This window comes from Meleagris gallopavo, chromosome 5, assembly GCF_905368555.1.
Source record: "Meleagris gallopavo chromosome 5, MGAL_WU_HG_1.1, whole genome shotgun sequence".
Lineage (NCBI taxonomy): Eukaryota > Metazoa > Chordata > Aves > Galliformes > Phasianidae > Meleagris > Meleagris gallopavo.
In genome coordinates, this window is record NC_139408.1 from 45,236,102 (window position 1) to 45,258,523 (window position 22,422).

The 22,422-nt window shown below is 34.0% G+C and overlaps 1 protein-coding gene across 9 annotated transcripts in view; it reads left to right on the forward strand.

Moving 5' to 3' along the window:
• PPP4R4 (protein phosphatase 4 regulatory subunit 4) overlaps window positions 1–22,422 on the forward strand; it is a 62,129-nt gene that overhangs the window by 19,542 nt on the left and 20,165 nt on the right. For 7 of the 9 annotated variants that reach the window (XR_014883740.1, XR_014883739.1, XM_085225553.1 and 4 more), the window contains exons 3-11: window positions 3,352–3,454; window positions 6,967–7,114; window positions 8,084–8,157; window positions 9,903–10,009; window positions 11,170–11,277; window positions 15,105–15,226; window positions 17,750–17,872; window positions 20,145–20,314; window positions 21,725–21,844. Coding sequence is in view for 7 of the 9 variants with exons in the window: in XM_085225553.1 (XP_085081679.1) it covers window positions 3,352–3,454; window positions 6,967–7,114; window positions 8,084–8,157; window positions 9,903–10,009; window positions 11,170–11,277; window positions 15,105–15,226; window positions 17,750–17,872; window positions 20,145–20,314; window positions 21,725–21,844 (1,075 nt within the window). In the remaining 2 variants the exon portion in view is untranslated. Of the gene's footprint in view, window positions 1–3,351; window positions 3,455–5,675; window positions 5,790–6,966; window positions 7,115–8,083; window positions 8,158–9,902; window positions 10,010–11,169; window positions 11,278–15,104; window positions 15,227–17,749; window positions 17,873–20,144; window positions 20,315–21,724; window positions 21,845–22,422 lie in introns of those variants that run through there. The other 2 variants (XM_085225556.1, XM_085225555.1) reach the window with 2 other exon arrangements.

Sequence of the window (22,422 nt, forward strand, 5' to 3'; positions counted from 1 at the left end):
AATGTTTAGCAATAGTTCACTTTAATCCATGAGGCCTTAACATTTAAAGGAGAAGGAATCTATGGTGCAGTTTTTTTTGGTAGGAATAGAAGAAAAATCTTCCACAGTTGGAAAATTACAGGCTGTGTAGGTGTTGAAATGCCTCCTGCTTCACATTGTTAATTGGCAGCAGACCAAGTGCTCAGCATTTCTGTTTTAAAGGGAAACGCTGCCCTTTTTTTTGTATTTCTGACTGATGAAACTGGTGGTATTTTTTAGTGGTTAGGATTTCTTTTACCTTGATACAGACTGAATGAAGTATTCAGAAAATATAGCTTCTTCAAGTATCTTGACCTTTTATATTATTACTGGATAATATAAAGGTATGCATCTTTTTCTTTCTGAGACTGCAAGCTGCAGTGAAAAAAGATGTGGGCCTCCTCTCCCGTGACCCTTTTCCACTTTGGGGACCCTAGATTTCCCAATTTTGCTTTAAAACTTAGCTGGAATTAGCATGTAATATACAGAGAAATGTGCCATGCAGATGAAAGGCTTTAATATTCATTTCATTAAAATATCTAATAATGTAATTTTGAATAATGCAACAATAATGAAAGCTGTGAATAGATTATTTATTAATTTAAATCCCTTTTCAGTGGCTGACATAACACTGTTCTATCACTGAGTTTAGATGATACCGAGAAACGTGTTTTTATTGAGAGACCTTGCACATGTTTCCTAATAAGATTGTAGGGATGCTAATATTATAATCAGTCTGAAAATCTGTACTTTTATCCATTATCCATTCATGGTTTTGAATGGTGCTAATAAGGGTTTTAACTTTGCTCTGTCAAAATTTGTCAACTGTTTTGTGTTTACAGACAACACTTAAAACAAAACAAAACAAAACAAAAAAAACAACAGTCATAAAATTGGCTCCTTAGATGTTTTCAAGAAAACCCACTTAGCTTAGTTTTGATTAATCAATAGTAGTCTTAACAGAAGATCAAAAAATAACAAAACTGCTGATAACTTTTTTTTCAGTTAGAATAGATACTGTATTTATAAACAACAGCAGCAACAACAAAAAAAGGTGGATAGAAAGAGGAAAAGAACTTATATTCAGAAATACAGGAAATGTTAGTTGTTTTTGTATGCTGTGAAATCTTCTGAACCTTGAAATCTGAAGTTAGTCCTATTTGCAGGCAATTGAACTTCGTTTACTAAAGTTTTGTGAGTGGGTTCTGGCATTGTGAATTTAAGTGTACCTCTTAAATATTTTACTAAAACTTTATGATAGTTGAGAAGAGTGAGGAACTTCACATGATACTGAGTTGTAGAAAACGATATTTTAAATTGACCACTACTGCTGTGAAGAAAATGGAAAGCGAAGGAAGAGAAACTGGTCAAGACCGAGGTACTGGTATTAAGATGGTATTAAGGCCACATGATAAATCAGTGGTATGGAACTCAGAATCTGCTGACCTTAACTTTGTTAGCTTTTCTTCAGATCACATTCTCTCTGATAAACTAAGAGGGATGAATTATGTATAAAAATGTGAAATAGGTGGATTTATCAGAAAGGAACGCTTTTGGATTTCTGTTGACAAAAAAGCATAGTTCTTAATATTTTGTGGTAACATACATGGTCACAGACTTCACAGAAAAATTGTCCTAGGGGTAATCTCCCACAGTCTGAAGTTTGCATGATTCCATCACAAGTTTTTAACTTACAAACTTCATTAAAAAAAAAAAGAAAAAAGAAAAAAGGAGAAAGACCTAAAGACAATAGCATGATTCCCGCTATCTGGAATGGAATGTTTTTGTTGGAGAGGAGGTTTTCAAAGGTTAGGTTCCTTACGCATGGTGATGGTTTGCATTTGATGATTCAGTAATTACTCCTGTCTGCAGGATGGTAACCTAGCACAGAAGTGAGCTGTTGTATGTATTACCTTCCAGCTTGCAGAGATTGAATGAGAATAAAATACTTCTGTTAGGCTATGCTAGTTTGGATTGATTTTAACCAGAGCTTTTATATTTGCTTCTTGCTTGTTATACAAACATCCTTGTTTTTTAAAAGCGCGTTTGTATGCACTTAAGAAAACAGATTTAAATCGGCCTTCTTGAATGTACTTATAAATAACTATCATTTCCCCTCAATTTTTTGATATATATAAATGTTCAGGATTACTTAGCATTAGTGCAACGTGCAAAACCTTTTTTAGCTCTAAATGCTGCAGAAAGACTTTGCATCTTGACTATGAAATGCCTAATATACTTAAGTAGCAGAACAAAACTGGAAGACTGTTGTGTAAATCTACTTTATTGTGACGAATTGGTGTGCTTAGACCTGGTGATGAATTCGTGTTCAAGTAAGACAACTTGCAATGACTATCAGATGGGAAGTGGTATATGGAAATACTTTTAAGTAGTTTTACTATGACTTTCTTTTTAAAAATATATGTATAATTGTATTGTGCACTTAATTGTAATGTTACACTGTAAGAAAAATGTTCATATGTGCATGGTTGACTGAAATGTGCATATTTAAAATAGAGCTTCTTAGCTGTTGGAACAAATCTGAATTTATTTAGAAAAACAGGTTTTATCCCTAGAAGCAGGGGAAAGGATGTATTATATTTAGTTTTATTGTTAGTTTTGGTATCCAGTTATACTTGAACCTGGCTCTTTTGGATTCCATTTTGGAAATTTATCAGCTTGGGTAGTTTTTGTTCTCATCTTGTGCATTTTCTTCATTGATACCTATACCTACCATTACCTACCATTTCCTTCCCATCTGCCTTATGTTTTTGGTTTTTTTTTTCTTCTCTTTTTTTCCCTCTTTTTGTTCCTCTTTAAATTGTGGGATACCATCCAGAGACATAGGTTAAGGAAAAATGTGAAAGATCTGTAATCTAGTCAAGCTTTTGCATGCTTCTTTAATCCAATTTGATAACACGCATCTGATTTCCCTCAAAAATGCAAATGGGGTAGGTTTCTGTTATAACGTGTATCTTCTTTCTTCATATGCTTTATCACCTGTATTCGTATAAAAGAGAAGCTTCCGTAAAATCACTGCCTCGATCATCCAGTCTTAAAAAAAAAAACATCTTTAAGGTTTTTGTATGTTTTTTTTTCCAAAGTTACACTAAAAAATTATTACATTCCATATTAGAAATTATACATTACAGCTTTTATGATTGAGATGCTTTTAGTGCTGTTTTCTACTATTTATCTAAAAAAGATAATGCCTTTTGATGTATTATGATGTATAACCTAAGGAGGGTGGCAGAGGGCTGTTTTCTTTTTTTAAATAAAAGTTGTGAGCTTGCAATAGTCTTAGAAAGTAATCTGTATACGTATTTTTGTAAGTTCTGGCCAGGATGTCCAAGGAACAAGCGTGGTGGCAAATCTTCCAGTCCTGATGCGACAGAATCCCGCAGAAACACTCCGTCGAGTTTTACCAAAAATCCGAGTAAGTTTGTGTGTAATGAGGTTTGAATGTATCTTTTTCCAGCAGTACTTCAAAGAGGCAAAAAAAAAATCCTTAGTACTTATATTGGAAACTTGCTCGGAGAGCTGTGCCTATCAGATCTTCCCTATTAATTGACTGAACTTAAGTAGCGTTGCAGATAGTAGTATCTGTTTTGAAAAGTGTTAAAATGGGAAAAGAAAGCAGAAGTATACTTCTGTATATACTGTTTATGTGTTCTGAAGATTTGCCAATGCTTTGACAGCTTTTTGAGAGCTCTTTCTGAGGACCAGCCAGTCACACTGGTTCAATTTTATGTTCTCAACCTCATTCCATCCAACATCCTGCTATCCAGAAAAGTACGCTTTGCTTTTAGCTGCCCTAAGATTCATGTGCTGCCCTCCACATTTTTAGTAAGCTACTGTTGGCTGTGGTAAATGCATGCTGTCCATGTAATGTTAAACAATAATTCCGTACACCTATTTATTTGTATAAGGAATATTTTAAGAAAAAGAATGATCTCTGTTTGTCTTCTGTCCCTACTGTACCGTGGAAGAAATGAAAAAGTGCATTTAAGATGTGGTTTTAGGAGCAGCTTCAATCAAATGAGACTGCATTTCAGAAGCAGATGTTTATTCCTATTTGCTATATATAGCTATACAAGGCAACGTTAGGAGTTAAGACTTTAAATACATTAGCATGCTTTTTAGAGTGGTTTTCAGTGATTCTAAGACTGTATTATTTTTGGCTATCAAAATATCTGAAAGTTTATTTTGATAACAGCAAATTGCTGATTTATCTTTATCATTTTCCTTTTGTCAGGGTATTGTCAGTCTTCTGCTTGTACTGTTAACATTTTGTTTTAGAGCAGTCTCTGGCCTGGTTTAACACGACTGATCATTTTGATTTAAGCCTGTTTCTAATTTATATAAATTGTCACCTAAAAGACCATTGTGTTTGTGTGAAGCTATTTGGGTGAATGTGTGCACTCTATATGGGGAAAATAGGTAGAAAATCACATGGATTGCTTGTAGAAATTGTTTTCAAAGCACTGTGTTCATAATATTACGGACAGTTTCAGTAACAAGAAACAGAAGAAAGTATGTGTTATTGTTTTTACTGTGTCAGATATTACGTTTTTCCATCAAGGAAAAACATTTTCACATCATGTTTTCAGGCTATGCTTCTTTAGTGTTAATAAACTGTTGTTTTTATGCATTTATATAGGAAAAATATTAATGTAAGAGTTGAGATTAAAAAGAAAAAAGCTGTTGAAAATGAAAATTCTGCTTTAATTCTGCAACAAAATAATTCTTGGATATATGAGCAGGAAATAACAGTGTGGAAGCATGGTAGTCTTTGCCTCTTTAATAAAATATCTATTATGGAAATACAGTCTTCAGTTCATAGTTTTCTATATAAGAATGGAGGAAAAAACCCAAATATGGTCATTAGCATGATCAGGGCCTAAGGCCTGGAAAATATCTAACAGCGTGCTGGGAATTAGATCTTAGTACATACAGATCAGGAGGTACTTAATTACTTTTAAAAAGTATCTTCCTGCATAAAAGACACTTAATTGAGAGCACTGCGTGAAGAAACAAGGTTTAGAAACCGAAGACAGAAAAATGGTGAATGGAGGAGTCATTGTTAATAATAAATATGATCAATCTTTAATCAACTAACTGAAAAGCAGTGTGTTTTTCATCATGAGGTGTCTTAAATCTAAACTGAATGCCTTTCTAGATGATAAATGAAATGAAACTTAAGTTAATGGGCTCGAGGCAGAGGGAAAAGAGTGAAATATAATGGCTCCTGGAATATAAAAGGTCTAAATCTAAGTGCTCCTTTTAGCTTTAAATGTTACAAATAGTATTTGTATAATCTGGTTCACTGATGTACTATGTACCATAGTCTGATGTACAGTGAAGTCTTGTCATCCACAGTATGCATGTGGCTCTTTTGATCATTTTGGAAGTGTTTTTGAACAAGAAAACCAACATCCCAGAATGTATGCCCACAACATTTGTATTACAGAATCCATAGCTCCTTATTCTTCGCTGTGGATGTAGTAGCAATGGAGGAGCAAAGTTTGTGAAAAGAGAGTGGTTCCCAAGGTTATTGAATGCAAATATTTTATCATACTTAGATCAGGATGATCCACAATGCTGTGTTTTGTGTTTGGTTGTTGGGTTGTTTTTTGTTTTTGTTTTTTTTCCTGCAGAAATAAACAAAGCTGTTGAGAAATAATGAACTATAAGTTACATGTTTGCTGTACATTTGCACGTGCACACTGGTTGACATCTGTGTAATGAAAACTTTCTTGTTTTACTCTGAAGTAAGCAACTAATCATTTCTCAGATGATCTCTGCAGGCTGTATGTTCTCAGCATAATTCATCTGTGTAATGCTTAGGTGCATAGTGGGTGTTTTCTTGAACATTTAGCTAAGAGTATCAGTATATTTTAATACATGACCTGAGAAAGCACTTCATCTCAAGCACATTAAAAATGAGAAAAAACTTGTATATAGAGTACTGATTAGGAAATGCAGACTTTTAAGTTGCTACAGAGTTTGAAATTATTTGTAAAATGGTTGTAATGTTGTAGTAGTAGAGTAATGCATTTAATTTTCTTGTGAGGCAGAAGGATACAGTTAGAGAAGTAAACAGATGGAGTTTTCATGGAACTAATAGATGTCTTCATACTTGCAACGAATGCTGTGTCCTAGAACAAATCCTGCAAGCTCTTCGCAAACAAATGTTAAATTTAAATTTGCTTTTTGTTTCATTCTGCAAATTTAATAATATTTTCATATTATCTGCGTTTGACTTTGGAACTGACGCTTCTAAAGACAACCCAATAGTTTTCTTATTTCTTGTATGTTAAAATCTGAGTACTAGTAGATGCCAAGCTACCTGCGTAAATATTCTGGTACATCCTGCTCTATGTTATGATCTGTGTATATGTGTGTGTGTATGTACATGTATGTGTGTATATATATACGTGTGTATACGTATAGATATGTATACATACGTGTGTGTATATATATATATGTGTGTATATAATTTATATATGCACATACTCATTTGTGTTCCATGTTGCCTGGCAAGGAATGAAATTTGAATTACATTCTGTTATTTTAGTATTACTCACTGGATGAATGAAATATCTCTTATAATTCATACGCACAAATAGCAGAAGTGAGGTTGTTGTCTGGTCTGTTCTTACATCTCAGTTTATGTTGTAGAAAAATCCACTATTATGTATTGATGAAATTGAAGGTCAGAAAATATATTTTAATTAACTTTATTTTTCTTAAAAGGTTCTTGCTATAGTATCAGATATTATAATATCTCCAAGTAATTGTTGTTAAGAGAAAATAATTTTTAGCCAATTTTGTAGTTTACTCAGGTTCTTGCATACTGATTCTTCAAATGAATGTTTTTGAGTTCTAGTGTTCTTTCAGTTCATTTCTGCTTTGTGTTCTACATTGATATAATTTCTAATTATACAGGAGGTGCTGCATGTTGCAGGAGTGGAAATGCAGTTAACAGCTGCTGTTTCATTTTTAACTGTACTGCAAGATGAATCGGTGTCCATTCATACATACTCCCACTCCTTCCTACACATCATTCTCCAGAACTTGGAACACAGGGATGCAGGTCAGGGCTGTATAGCTATGCTTATGGTGACTGATTACTTTTGCGTGTTTTGTTTCCTTAGTGACAGTACAATACTGTGTAAAGCAGTGAGCAACTTTGTATCTAGACTTGCATGAAATGACATATTTATGCATGCTAACCATGTACACAGTGATATTTAAGAGTAATTGTTGCTACTGATTGAAATGATCAGAAACAATTTATTTGAAGGACTAAATCTAAAAGTTGTTACAGGGTCCAAACTTCTACTAAGTAGCAGAATTCTGTGGAGGAGACAATTGTGAGAGAAGGGTTGATGTTCTGTGATGATTACGTTTCTCTTAACTTCTTTGACACTATTTTGGGGATTCAAAAGAAAAAAGGCCTTTTATAAAACTAGAAAGATTTATAAGAAAAGATTATGCTTCTGAATGAGGAAAATTTTCTTTTCAAAGCAGAGTAATTATTTTCCCTTCTAAGAATTAAAAACACGAGGAATACGAACAGAATTTGCTTCTTAGCTATCTTGCTGCTTAATCATAGAGACAAGGAATGGCATGGGTACGTAGGATCCTTAAATACCATCTGGTTCCAACCCCCTGCCATGGGCAGGGACACTTCCAAGTAGACTAGGTGGCCCAAAGCCCCACCTGATCTGGGCTTGAACATCTCTAGGGATGGGGCATCCAGAACCCCTCTGAGCAACCTGCTCCAGTGCCTCACCACCTTCACACATATCTAAATCTACCCAGTTTTATTTTAAAACTGTTACTCCTTGTCCTGTCCTGACAGAGCCTGACAGAGTCCTTCTGCAGCTTTCCTGTTGGCCCCTTTAGGTACTGGAAAGTCAGAATGACCCCAGAAAGTTCTTTTTTTTTTTTTTTTTTCCCCTCAATCATCTCTTCAAGTAGTAATTTTGTAAAACTGATGGGTGTTTTCTTATACTCATTATATGTACAGCATAAAGTATAGCTCATTTCTTTCTGACAGGTGTCAGCAACGCATGGCTAGAAACTCTTCTTGCTGTAATAGAAGCTTTACCCAAAGAGACTATCAGACATGAGGTAATAATATCATAGCATCATTGAATGGTTTGGGTTGGAAGAGACCTTAAAGATCATCTAGTTCCAATCCCCCTGCCACAGACAGGGTTGCCAGATGCTAAATCGGGCACCAGATCAGACTTTTTGGGTCTCCATCCAACCTGGTTCTGAACACCTCCAGGATGGCATTCACAATTTCTCTGGGCAGCCTGTGCCAGCACCTCACCACCCTCTCAATGAAAGATTTTTTCCCCATTTATGCTAACTGCAAATAAAAGATGGTAGTTCCCTTCCATCTCATTCATGTTCGTAAGATTTGTGGTAGTTCTGTGCCTGTGAAAACAGTAGTGCTTATGGAACATATAAGAGAGGAACATGCTAGACAAATACAGGAGGGTCACCTTGACAAGTTTTAGTATTCTTCAGGGATATTCATCCTTCAGATAAAGTTTATATGTTTTGTAATATTTCCCTTACACTTAGTATTTTTAGTAACATATTTTCATGTATCCTGTTTTGATTTATGGGATAGTATCACATTATGTGTAGGAAGAGGAAGGACATAGATCATAATGTTTCCCCTTTAGTCAACTAATTTATTTAGTTTTATTTTGAGAATTCGTATTTTATTGTTAAGTTTAAAAGCTTTGAGACAGTGATAATTTTACTGTGTTTAGAACTATATACAGTTGTAAATATGTGATCATTTCTGTGATTTAAAAATACTCATTAAAATTAGTAATTAGAATCTGACACTGTTGAAAAATAAGCTTCTAAAGGTAAAAAGAACTTATAGTCAGCTCCAAAACCTAGTGTAGAGTTACTAATGTGGTGTGTTTGCTTTCATATTCAAAGATCAGATGAGTAATAAACTGTTTTCCATATAACTTATGAAATATTTGCTTATGAAGTATTATAGTGAGCATAACTTTTTTCACCTTAGAATTTCAATTAGTAAGGAGAAAAATACTTTAACTCTATTGTTAGACTTTGCTGCCCTGTATATATATTATCCTTTTGTGGAGCTATGCAATGAGACTGAGTTAGGAACTCTGGCAGACTGCAGGAGAACCCTCTCTGTAATGCTCTCCCTGGCATGGCACCTGTATTTCCATGATTATTTCTGGGCCAAAAACAGTATATCTAAATGTGGAGTTCTGCACATCTTAGTTTGTGGCACCATAGAGGTGATCCAACAAATGACAGAACAGCTCCAGTTAAACATAGAGGTTTTCTGAATCTACATAGGAATGAAACCTTTCCCCAGTTATGCATAATCAAGGGAAATTCTTGCTTCACAGCTTCACATTAAAGCTGATGTTTCCTGAGGAAAACTCAAGAAAAAGAACCTCAGTGTTATTTCTCTAATAATTTTTTTGTTGTTAGCAGAACATATTTAACAGCTGTTGTGAAAATTACCAGCTAATAGCTATAAATATTCATATACAAACTTAGTCTCAAAATAAAAACACAAGTAGACAGATGTAAAACTGTGGCTGTGATATGAATCGTGAACTGCTATTCGGGCCAAGATTTAATGTTTAATGTTTTTCAGTTTAATATGCTATAATTAACTGAATAATAAAAGCAGGTTTTCAGTAGACTATTAATGTAAAAATGCATTATTATTTTTAGTAGTAATTGATTTCATGAGAGGAGTAGGTGACATCTGGTATATATGTTTTTCTATTTTTTCTTTTTTAATATTTTTAAAGAAGGGGAATGCATGATTTACCTGTGACATTTCTTCTTTTTCCCTTGTGTAGATCCTGAATCCACTTGTTTCCAAGGCACAGATTTCTCAAACACTTCAGTCACGCTTAGTTAGTTGTAAAATCATGGGAAAATTAGCTAACAAATTTGAATCTCACATGTGAGTAGATTGCATATACATTTTCATTCCATAATGTGTATCAGTATTTCCTTGTGGACAAAAGTTATGGAGAGAAGAGTAAACTATTGCAAAAATCATGTTACAGATTTCTTTATCAAGCTAGTAATAAGTAATAACAAAATGTTCACTGCAAAACTAGCTTTTAACTTCAGCTTGTATATTCTTCCATAGATTGATGTGGGTACCATTTTCATGTCACTCTTGTTTGTTGTTCTTATTGCTAGAAAATAAGACAGTGGACGTCTCTGCAACTTATGGAGACAAAACACAATTACTTAGAGTTTATTATCATGAAGAGAAAGCCTCTTCTTCCTAGCATCTCGCCTACCCAAATTTCACATGTTGATATATATATATATACAATCTATGCATGTGGAGATGCACTAGGAGCCACTGTTTTTGCCTAGTAATATCCAGTTCCTAAATTTGGTGTGTGTGAGTTTGGACAGTGGTGCACAATAGGGAAAGTAAATCTGAACCCCTTATCTGCCCCAAGCGGTTGGGGCAGATAACAGAACATTTTTGGAGGGTTTATTCAGTCTTACAGTAGTAAAATATTTTCACCAAATGTGTTTCCAATCCATGGACCCACCACAGTGTGTGAATGCTGATTTGGAATGTCCTTGGTATATATGGGAAAAGATTAATTCTTGTCCGAATCAGTAGAGCTGTCCTATTTTTCAGTGTGATTTCTGACTCGATAAGCAACCTTTTATTAGCTTTCTGTTTTATTCTGTACTTTCCGTTTTCAAAAAAAGGACAAGATTAATTGGGATTTGCACTTCCATTTATATAATTTGTGGTATTCTTACAGTGTGTTCAAAAATTGTTCTGAAGATAGTTATTAAATGAGGACAGCCGTAAATGAGGACAGCCTACCTCCTACTTCCATAGTGTAGACTACAGTAGGTGAAATATGAGCAAATTACAGTGACTGTAAATAATCCTTTTTCTGTTAGTATATATTTGTGTCTGATGTACAGTGTTACAAGTTTTCAAAAAATCATTTGCCACCCATGATAAATTAGTAAAAAATAAAATTGGTGTTAGAAGTCATATATAGATAAAATGTGAATGCTATGAAGTGGATTCTATATATTTTTGTTCTATATATTAATCAAAATTGTTTGTGTATTTAGAGTTAAAAGAGAGATTCTTCCATTGGTAAAATCACTGTGCCAGGATGTAGAGTATGAAGTAAGAACTTGCATGTGTCGGCAACTGGAACCTATAGCTCAAGGAATAGGGTGAGTACAACTTGCATACTTCTAATTGCACAATCAAAAATAGTAATGGTAACCTAAAAATTCTTTTTAAGATTTCTGACTTAATTCATGCATTCTCAGTAAGGTATTTGGAGTGTACGACTTCGTTCCTAGAGATTGTGGTTGCTGTTTTATATTTTCAGATTGTTATTTGTGATAGTAGAACTGCTGAACCATACAAAGAATGCGTCCTGTGCCAGGAGTTAAAAAAAGCAGTACCTGGTTTTACAGACTTGAAGAAATAATGAAGTGAGTTTCCTTGTGCCTTGTTGCAAAGGTGGATAGATTAAATCTCGATAGTCCCTCTGGCCTTTCCAGCTGTGAATTTATGAGCAGATTCAGTGATGAGTCTGAAACTGAAATGTAATTTGAGAACTACTGTAAAAATGCACTTCTGTTTGTTAGCACTCATACTTGTGGACATTATTTCTGTGCCTTTTGAATATTTTTTTAAATTATGAATTATGTTGTGATTTAGATGCTGAACTATAAAGAAACAAAAAAAGTCCAAACCAGCACTATGAACAGAAAACCAAAAGCAAAAGCACCAGAAATTCTTGCAAGCAATGCTACTTACCTCTCAGCTATGAAATATCAGAAAAGTGCATGTTTAGGCTATGTTTTAGTGTACTCGGATATAGGAACGGATATTCATGGTAAGAGCAAAGGATTGTGGTAATGCACTTAGTTTCACATTGTTTAGGTGAGGTCATGCAGAACAGTAATTTCTAAGTTCTCAGGTAAACTTTCCTTTATCACATATGGAATAATTTTATATTTGTGCTTTGCCCTTCAAAAGTTCAAATATTGTGAATGAATTTGAAAAGAGTGTTATTCATTTTTATTCATAACTAAGTAGTATTATTAATTTGCTTTTGTATTTAATTTCTTTTATAACAAAAGGTAGATTGGAATGGTAAATCATTGTAACATTTTTCCTCATTGAACAGCTTTGGATTTGAAAGAACATATGATAGAAGAAAAGAAAGGCTGAATTGGTTGATAATTTTGAACTGAAAATTTAACACACACTTTACTGAACTGAAGTACTAATTTGAAATCACATTTATTTTTACTGCATGTGTGTATCACGTGTACCATTCTATATCTTAAGACTGAGTTCTGTTTAATAAGAGACTAAAAATATATAAAAGAGAGGGTTCTATCTATATTCAAGGGCTGATCACGGTTTTTCTTATTCCAGAACTATAGTTTTGCAGGGAGGAGTTGTCTCAGCTGTCATATTAGAAATTTTTCAATGTCACCTAAACAAATAAAGCCATAAAAATAAGTTTTCAGAACATGCCTTTTTTTTTTTTTTCTTCTTTTCCTTTCCTCTCTACTGTGCCTTCATGTGGGATATGGTCCTTTACTTATCTCTTCTGACACTCCCTATATTGTATGTTCTTATCTTCTCCACTCATCTTCCTTCATTTTTTCTTGTTTGTTTGATACCACTATATACTTAATACCACTTAACACCACTTTGATACCACTATATATACTTAATATACGTATACATACATATACATATATACATATGTTTACATATACACACACATATATATGGGGGTTGTTTGTTTGTTTGTTTTTGCTGTTTCCTTATGAGATCCATGGATTCCTCCGTTAATTTCTGCTATAGTCAGGAGCAGAGGAACAGTCATATGAATCTGTCTTTGAAAATGTTTTGTGACCAACAGCAAAGCAAAATATATATTTTTAAATGATGAAAGTGCTATTTTGAATAAAATAACTCTTATCTAGAATATGGATATGGTTACAGAGCATTGCTTTCACATATGACTGGAAAATTTTTAGTGTTTTAAAAAGATGATAGCTGCACGGATTTTCTTGACCTGTGACTCAGTCAGTCGAGAAGAAAATGGTTTTCAGTAGTAGCTTTCAGGCAGCACTTTTGTGAATCTGTGTATTTGCCCTCAGCTGTTTTCTTATAGATAGATATATGAGCAGACAAGTGTTGAAATAAGAATGCAATGTGTTGCGTTTATATTGTTTTCCTCACTCCTCCTCCAAAAGCTGTTTAATTTCAAGATATTCTAAGAGCAAGAAAGAAGAAACAAAAAAAATTGTTTTTGTGCGTAGCAAGAAGGCAATACATTATACTAATAAATGACCTTTTTGGAAGGAAAATAACATTTTCTGCATGCTGTTGAGTGTCTTTAAAATTAATTAAATTCAATGTTTTATACTTGGGCGAGGAAAGCCTAAAAACAACATAGGTATTGTGCAGTGGCAAATGGCAGTATTACTGGCAATTTACCCAGCCTTAATGTAGTGGCTCAATAGAGCTAAATGCATAACTATCAATTAAGGGTCCATTCTGAATAATTTTCTTTAATTCTTTCCTCTCCACTGTCTGTTTTTATTATTTATGTATCTTCATACACTGCTTTCTCTGTCAGTTTTCTGCCTGATCTCATCATAATGATTTAGATACTTTAATCTCATAGAGATGGCAATCTGTATTTTCAGTGTGTAAACTGTTGCTGTGTTTTATGTTGAGGATGAATAGGTAGTAGGGAAATAAAGACAAAATAATGGAAATGAGCATGTTTTCTTGTGTATGATGAAGGCACAGTGTGACAGCAGATTCAAGACATGTTGTTACCGTTTAATGATGCTATTACTAAATTGTATCATGTAATTTTCTTGTAATACAATATAAAAAAAATCTAAAAACATGATTAATCATCTGTGTGGAAGAATGCTATTTAGCTAATAAACTCTCCAAGGCATGAATTAGCTAGTGCTAATTACTTGTAAAATTTGAAAATGTTTGTATTCACTTACGTACGAAATGGTCTGATTGGATGTTCTTATTTGTTAAAATCTGTCAGCCTAGAGATTGTGATTAGTTTTATATTAAAAACTGTGACTGAAATGACAGAGTCTAAATTCTCTGCATGGAGTTGCTCAAAGCGTAAAACATAGCTTAGATTTTGCCATTTTGGTTAATGCCTGTGTATATAATTTTATCAGTGTTTCTCTGCAGTTTTATGTTTTGGACAGTATTATAAACACTGAGGGCCGTATTTGTGTCTATTTTAAATTGCTGAAGTCCCATTGTGGTGCTTACAACAGTTTTCACTAATGGCTGAGCAGATCAAGAGCTCATTCATGAGAGCACAACAAAGCAGACTTCTTAATTCGAATACGTACAAATTCAAACACTTAAAAATCTTGAATTCTATTAAAAAAAAAAAGAAAAAGAAGTTTTTATATCGAAAGTCTTTCATTCCTTCTTGTGTTGAAACCCTTTCATTACAACTTTAAAACAAACCTAAAAGCTAGTGTTTTTAAGGGTGAGTGAGGAAGCTTCATGTTCTCTGTGCAGCAGTTGCTTACCCTCTGCAAAGAAGGCTCGTCTTTGGTCTTCAAAGCATAAGATTTTTAGATGCTTCAGTCCCACTTGATATGTATTTAATCATTTTGACTTGAAATTGACTCATTTGGAACTTCATTGAGGAGTTCCTGAATATTTGATCAGAAGTTTTCTTAGTGACATAGTGAAATAGCTGGACTCCTTTGAATTTTTTCAGATTGCATTTTCTCTTTTTTAAGTTAGTTTGAATGCTTTTTTTAGTGATGAAGTTTCATATTTTAAGCCCTGAGATGAAATGCATGTTTCTATTTAATTTTCATTTTCTTACAACTTGGTCAATTTTTCCTTCTTGAACACCCTAAGAATAACTAACTCAATATTTCAGGATAGTTTCAGAATTCTGTTTTGTGATTGCAACTTTGATTTATTATATGTTTTCTCTTTAAATACTTACCTCAATCTGCAGGACAGAACTAACCAAAACCGTGGTGCTTCCCGAATTAGTGGAACTGGCAAGAGATGAGGGCAGCAGTGTACGCCTTGCAGCTTTTGAGACGTTAGTGAATCTGCTTGATATGTTTGACTCAGGTAAGGACTTCATTTTGTCCTAGTAGCCCAGTTTTTAACTCTTCAATGCATCTTATAAATGTAATTGAATCTTTGTTCTACCTGCATTTTTAACACATATCTGATTTTATTTTTTTTCTTTTATCTTTTATGTATTTCGTGTCTTGCAGTGCTTTAGTTTTTTAAGAAAGGTGAACCAGGTGTTATTTTCTTATTCTAAAGAAAAAAGCTGTTATTTTCTTATTCTAACTTTCTAGTATAATTAAATGAAACCAAATTAGTAAAACTAATGTACAAGTGATAGGAGTATTGAGTTGCTACTATTTACTTAAAGCTATTATACATAACACAATACAAAGTGTTAGTTCAACATATGCAGATACTTGTGGGTTGTTGGGTTTGGCTACTTTTTGTTTGTTTGTTTTTGGGTTTATTTTGCTATTAACTGTTTTTTTTTTTTTTGCCTCTTAATTGAAGTAAAGCTTGTTGTAATTACAGACTGCAGCTCCTGAAGCCAGGCTGAGGCAATGATGTGAAATTTATGTGTGTGTCAATAAACTTTGCAGTTTTTAACAATGCTATATGTTGAACACATTCATAAATTTTGGGGCAAAAAAGTATGTCCAATAAATTGAAGTGTGCACAACTGATCTATTTAGCAATTGCCATTTAAAACACGGTAAACTTGTGGGTATGTGATAAGGAAAGCTTTCTTCTTTGCAACAAAGAAATATGTGTGTTATATAAAGCTTTTCATTGTGTTTAAAGTGGAAAATGTAAATGCTTGTAATTTTTCCGGTGCTCAATATCTTTCCTTTAAACATGAATATTTCATCTTCTCCACATGTAGGGGTTCCTCTTTGTTGTCTTTGGTACTCTTAGTGATGGTGAGTTGTCCACATTCATGGTGCTGGAGTTCCCATCACAGTTCAGTTCAGCAGTGATTGAGCAAATTTTAAGAAGAGTTGCTGGCTACTCTCCAGTAGGGAATGTTCTGGGTAAATGCAGCACCTTGTTCTGCAGTCTGTACCAAATTTTTCAGGTCTATGTGTAAGACAGTGGTAGGCAGCTTTTCTGGCTGAATGTTAGTTGCATTCTCCGCTGCTTTTGTACAAACTGAGGTGTACAAGGAAGTGAAGTACATGAAAGATCCTGTCTATAATGTGTATGAAAAAAAGTGGATTATAAGCTCCACGAGTGGTTGATGATCATTGCTAATTAATTGCCACTTTGCTCTTTATACATTTTCCAACCTCTTTAGTTGTTTATCTTCATTAGTAACTCTGTATTTTGCACCGTATTTCCCACTCCCACTCTCGTGTTACTGACTGTACGTCCTGACACAGAAGTGAGGAGCAAATATTTACTTTACAGGAACATAGTGATGAATTACTAAAATACATGACTGCTTATAAGCCATATGGAGAAATACATAAAGAAATAAGACTTGGGGGAGAATGTCATCAATGGATTTTTTTAGCAGTTAGTGCTCAAATTAGCAAGTAAGCTGGCAGGTTAACTTTCAAATTCTCAAGCCATTCTGTTGATACTGTCATGTTTTTGCTTCTTTTTGTTTCTGCCCATCTTTCCTCCACCTTTCTAATTGCTACTGCTTTTAGGCATGAAAAAGGAAAAATTAAGAAAAATAGATTATGACTTCTTAATAGGTTTGCAAGGAATGTGTCTGCAGGTGTTTGGTTTGCGTAGGTTTCATTTTATGGCTGAAATACGAAACAAACTTTTCAAGGTAGATGACTCAATATTGTATCCTAGGGTTTCTCTCTCACAATATCACAGTGTTTCTTCAAGTCAATATAAATGCTTTGTTCATCCATTTGTATTTGCTGAATATGGGAGTTAAATTACCATTAAAAAAAAATCCAAATCCATTTAAAATTTGAATATTTTAAAATACAGTGCTTTTATTTAAAATAATTCCAAACATCAATTTCTTTGAATATTTGCTCTTTATTTTATGTGGGAACCGAGTGCTTTGGCACTCCTTGCTGTATTTGACATTAATTATTTCTGTTGCCCTTAATTATTTTGTTTCTCTGTGAATTTATTGTTTGCCAGAAGATTTGCAGTTTTCTCAGTAGGTTGCAGAAATTCACTTCTGTCAGACTCAGATTTCTCTTTTTACCATCATGGTCATGTTTGGTCATAACCTTGCTGTCTTCATACTATTATAGGAATTATTATTGCTGGAATACTGCTGTATTCTTTAACTCCCTATATTCTTGGTGAGCAGAGAAGTTATTAGCTGTTCATTTATTCTCTGTCCCAATTTTTACTGGTAAGTAAATTTTCCCTAAAAACACACAAAGATTTAGAACAGGCATGGTATTAAAAATCTGGACTTCTACTGTGGTAATGTTCATCACCCTGCCTCCTGTTTTCTGCCTTCAATGAGTGTGTGCCAAAAAGACTCCTGAGCATTTTAAACAATATTTTTTGTAACTCGTTGTAAAATCCCACTCTGTGTGGTCTTTTAGGATGTTTCATAACAAGTGGTTAACTTTAAAAGTCTCTTTTGTCTTTCAGATGATAGAAGGCAAACTGTGCTCCCCTTAGTGAAATCATTCTGTGAAAAGTCCTTCAAAGCAGATGAATCCATCCTAGTTTCCTTATCTTTCCATTTGGGAAAACTGTGCAATGGATTATATGGTATGATATAGTGTTCTTTAAAAATAAAAATAAAAATGAGGGAAGGTCAGAAAATTTGAAGCTCTTGGAAAGATATCCAGATTTCAGTTAATTGGATGAGATGATAGTTCAGAGAGAAAATAAAGCATCAAGTCTGAAATCATCTATCCAGAAAATATTGGGTTTTGTGAACTTCCACCTAAACTGTCCATTGGTTTATCGTTCTTTTATGTTTAAGCAGGGACAGAAGTGGAAGCATGATGGCTTTTATTTATTGGTTTGACTGATTTATTTTTATACCTTGTTGGATATTCTAGATCATCTGAGTTGGATGACTGAATTTTTGAAACTAGTGCTCTTCGACAGTGCAGTATGATGTTAACTTTGTATATTCATTTCTGTGCTTGATATCTTTTTTTGAGGCGTGAAAGAAAAAGTGCAGCCCATAAGGAACTTCAGGGGAAAATGGGGATCTAACAGCATGTGGATTCCCAGCTTCCCATTCTGTACCCCTAGTTCCTGTTTTCTGCACCTCAGCACTTTGTGCATGGAAGATCTTTCTGTGATCATTCTGCCCACTTTTATTCAGAACTTACCTGGGAAGGGGGCACACACAATTAAGCTGTAGAGAATTTCCTCCTGGACTCTTAAGCCCTTTGATATTTCTTGCAAATCTTAGAAAAGGTCATTTATTGATCAGGTTTGAGATTCTCAAGGTGACAGCTGCTTCACTGCAAATAACCTGAAAGGGCTATTCTGTAGTGCCAAAGTGTTGTTTACAGAACATCAGAGTTAGAAGAGTCCATCGTGTTTTTATCGTGTATTCTCAATCTTCTTCAGATTGACTGACTATAATTGCTGATCTCTCTACACCTCTGAACTCTGTCTAGCTAATTCACATTTTGTTGAATTGTTACGCCTTAGGAGACCTGAACAAAATGAAGGGGCAAGACATTCACATGTCTTGCAAGCCAAATTGCTGTTTATATTAACTTTGAAAAAGTCTTTTTTTTTTTTCCAGTAGTCTGCAGTAGTTTAATGTTATTTGTTCAAATGCAGGCTATGAACAGAAGTAACTCCAAAGTTGGGGTTTTGTTTCTTTTCTTTAAAAAACACTGGTGCCTATTTAGTCTTTCCTGTCATATCTGACTAAGCATGGTACCCTGTTGTTGTCTCTTATCAAACAATTTTGAAGCAACTTTACAGATCTCTCTTTGCTTATGAAAATGTCAACAGGCATGCCTTTTTACTGCATTTTCTGCTATTTGCAGGTCCTGTTAACCAGTACTAGAAGGAAAGGGAATCTGTTTGAGAGATTTTGTTCTTTCTGTGTTGACTGTTGCTCATTTTCTTGTTTAATTTTTGGTGTTTACAAGTAAATTTTGTGATTTTTTTTTTATTCCATTTTTTTTTAAACCGTTAAGTTAATCTGAATAATCTAAAATTATATGACTTGCTCTTCCCCTCTCCAGCTATTAAATGCTAGTATCGCTTCAGCCTTTTTCCAGTCTGATACGGCACTCATATGATTTCATCAGCTAGTAGTTTTCATACTCTTTCATACTAGAATAAAGCACATCTGACTTTGCACATTTTGAAAACCTCTTGCATGGTTTAAGTATGCACTGACCTTTTCCTTCTCTTCTTAGAGCTTGTGTCTTTGGTAATCCTATTACTCGTACTGAAGCTGAGTATTATAGCAAAGTTTGAGGGTTTTTTTTGTTTTTTTGTTTGTTTTTAAAAAAGCATTTAAGTCTCTTGGTACCAATCAGTGATAGCTTTCCTCTGTCTTGATTAGTAATCTCAGTTTTTCCTTGCTTATTCGCTTTAAATGTATACTTACAAAATGAGCTTTTTAAATTTTTGAAGTCATCTTATTAGTTGCTTTCCAGTTCATGTTCTATAATTTCGTTCTTACACTCTTTACTATCTGGTGCAATGTGGTCTAATTTTTCAACTTTCTGCGAGCAAGCAGTCTTCATGTGACTGACCTCTGCAGTGATCTGAAAATGGAATAAAGATGAAAATCCTGTCAGTGGAACAAAAAATTATATTTGCAGTCCTGCTGCTAAATTCTTAGTTATTCCAAGAATTACATAAGCAAATCAAGATTCACTCCATTATAGGTAGCTGCCATTTTTCTTTAATAATCTTTCCTGTATAATTTGTACTGATGATACAGGGAACACAACATGGCAAACTTGGTAGATTTGCAAATGGTATTTGTTTCTTGAGCACTAGTTATAGCATTTCTAATGAGAAGAGTAATCTTATTCTTATTTTAATTTTGGAGGCATTTTTACTCCTGAGCAGCATTTACGGTTTTTGGAATTTTATAAGAAGCTTTGTACACTGGGCTTACAGCAGGAAAACGGACACAATGATAATCAGCTACAACTCCAAACTTTGGAACAGGAAAAGAAGTATATTTCAGTAAGGAAGAACTGTGCTTACAATTTTCCAGTAAGTAACATTAATTTCAGATTAACTAAGTAGTGTTGTGCATATAATTCACTAAATAGGACTGCAAGAAGGACAGAGAAGGTATTGACAACAAGTTATTAGCTAGATTTTAGCTCTTCCCTGGAAAATTCAAGTTAACATCTTGAATTAGAGGTTGACCAAAAGTGTTTCCAGGAAAGATTCATCTTTGGAGATTCACAAAAAACTATTGGAAAGTTTTGACCGAGAGATTACTATTTCAAGAGATAATTGATTTCATTCTTTCATAGAATCATAGAATTGCTTGGGTTGGAAAAGACCTTAAAGATCATTGAGTCCCACCACAACCTAACCATGCTACCCATATAACCCTAACTAACAACCCCCCACTAAGTCATGTCCCTGAGCACCACATCCAAACGGTTTTTAAGCACATCCAGGGATGGTGACTCAACCACCTTCCTGGGGAGCCTATTCCAGTGCTTAACAACCCTTTCTGTAAAGGTTTTCCTGATATCCAACCTAAACTTACCCTGGTGCAGTTTAAGGCCATTTCCCTTTGTCCTGTCACCAGTGAGAAGAGATCAACTCCACTCTCACTTTCAGATAAAAAGGTAAGCACCTTTCAGATATTGGAAGAGAGCAATAAGGTCTCCCCAAAGACAGGATTCCTGTCTGTTTTCTCCAAACAATTAGTACAAAGTCCTTGAGAATGTGCCTGTGAAACAGGGTAGCCAATTTCAAATCATCCAAAGCTTTTCACATTTTTTTGTATGTCTTGAGAATGCAAGGACTTGGAGATTGAGTCTGAATGATTAAATTCATGCTTGAATCATGTTTCTGCCTGGATTCAGAAAGTATTTGCAGGTTTATATGATGTCGTTAAATCTACCACTCATACTTTTGCATATCTATTTTGTATTTTGACATACAACGTTTATAATTAAAGAAACTAAATTTGTACCAAGAGCCAATAAATGGGTTATTTTTATTCTACCTTTTAAAGGTAACACCAACTATGTAGTAGAAATCTGTTGGTTTAGTTGAGCAAATGCAAGTGATGTACACACACAGTTATGTTGAGATTCACATACTTTAGTGTTTGCTAAAACATTGTGTTGCTCTGGTCTTCAATTGCAGCTTCTCCTAGTTTACTGAAGTGTTATTTATAAAACAGCTTTTATTGCTTGTGGTTTTAATCTGTCTATAGAATAAAAGCTTGCAATCTGGAAGATCTGTACAACCAATTTAGTCCTTAATTCTTTAACTTGTCTGATGCCTTGTTTTGACACAGCCATCAAAAATATCACACTTTGTCCTTAAAATCACAACTTGTTAACTTCCAAGTATTTCACTCATTGTAACTCAGTATTTTTTTCTGATAATCTCTGATTAGCAATACAGTTAATAGAAGACTTTATTTTTCCACAGGCCATGATAGTTTTTGTGGATCCAAAGAACTTCCATTTAGAACTGTATTCTATATTCTTCTGCCTTTGTCATGATCCTGAAGTTCCAGTCAGATATACTATGGCCATAAGCTTCTATGAAGTATGTCTACAAAAATTCTTTGTTGGTACTGAAGTGTTTCTGTTTTATGTTTCGTTCTTTAAGCTCATGTTTGTGACTGTTCAACCTAGAGAAGAAGACTTGTAAAAACTTGCTAAAATGATTTATTTCATCAGAAGCGTTTAGTCTCTTCTAATATGTAATTATAGCCCGTAAATACTTTAGCCTGTTGTGTGACATTGTCTACAAAACTGTACTGTGAGGTTAAGAAGCAAAAGCTGAAAGAAACTAAAGATAGCCTGGTACCACCAACAAAAGCGATTGTAGTAATTAGATTATTTGAAGGTTTTGAATGCTATTATAAAATATTGACACAGACAGGGGAAAAGGAGCTTGTCACTTCGGTCCTGAAAATCTTTAGATCTAGACAGTCTGCAACTATACTGTATTATGTGAAGACTATTTGCTTGTATTAAGTCTAAGTTAAACACTCAAATTTAATATGAAAATACTTGGAAAACTATACAGATCTAAAAGCACATATAGTCTTATTATTCCACTCAATTTACATAAGTTCCACTGTATTATTTTTGTAAAAGTTCAAAAAAATCTTTGACTGC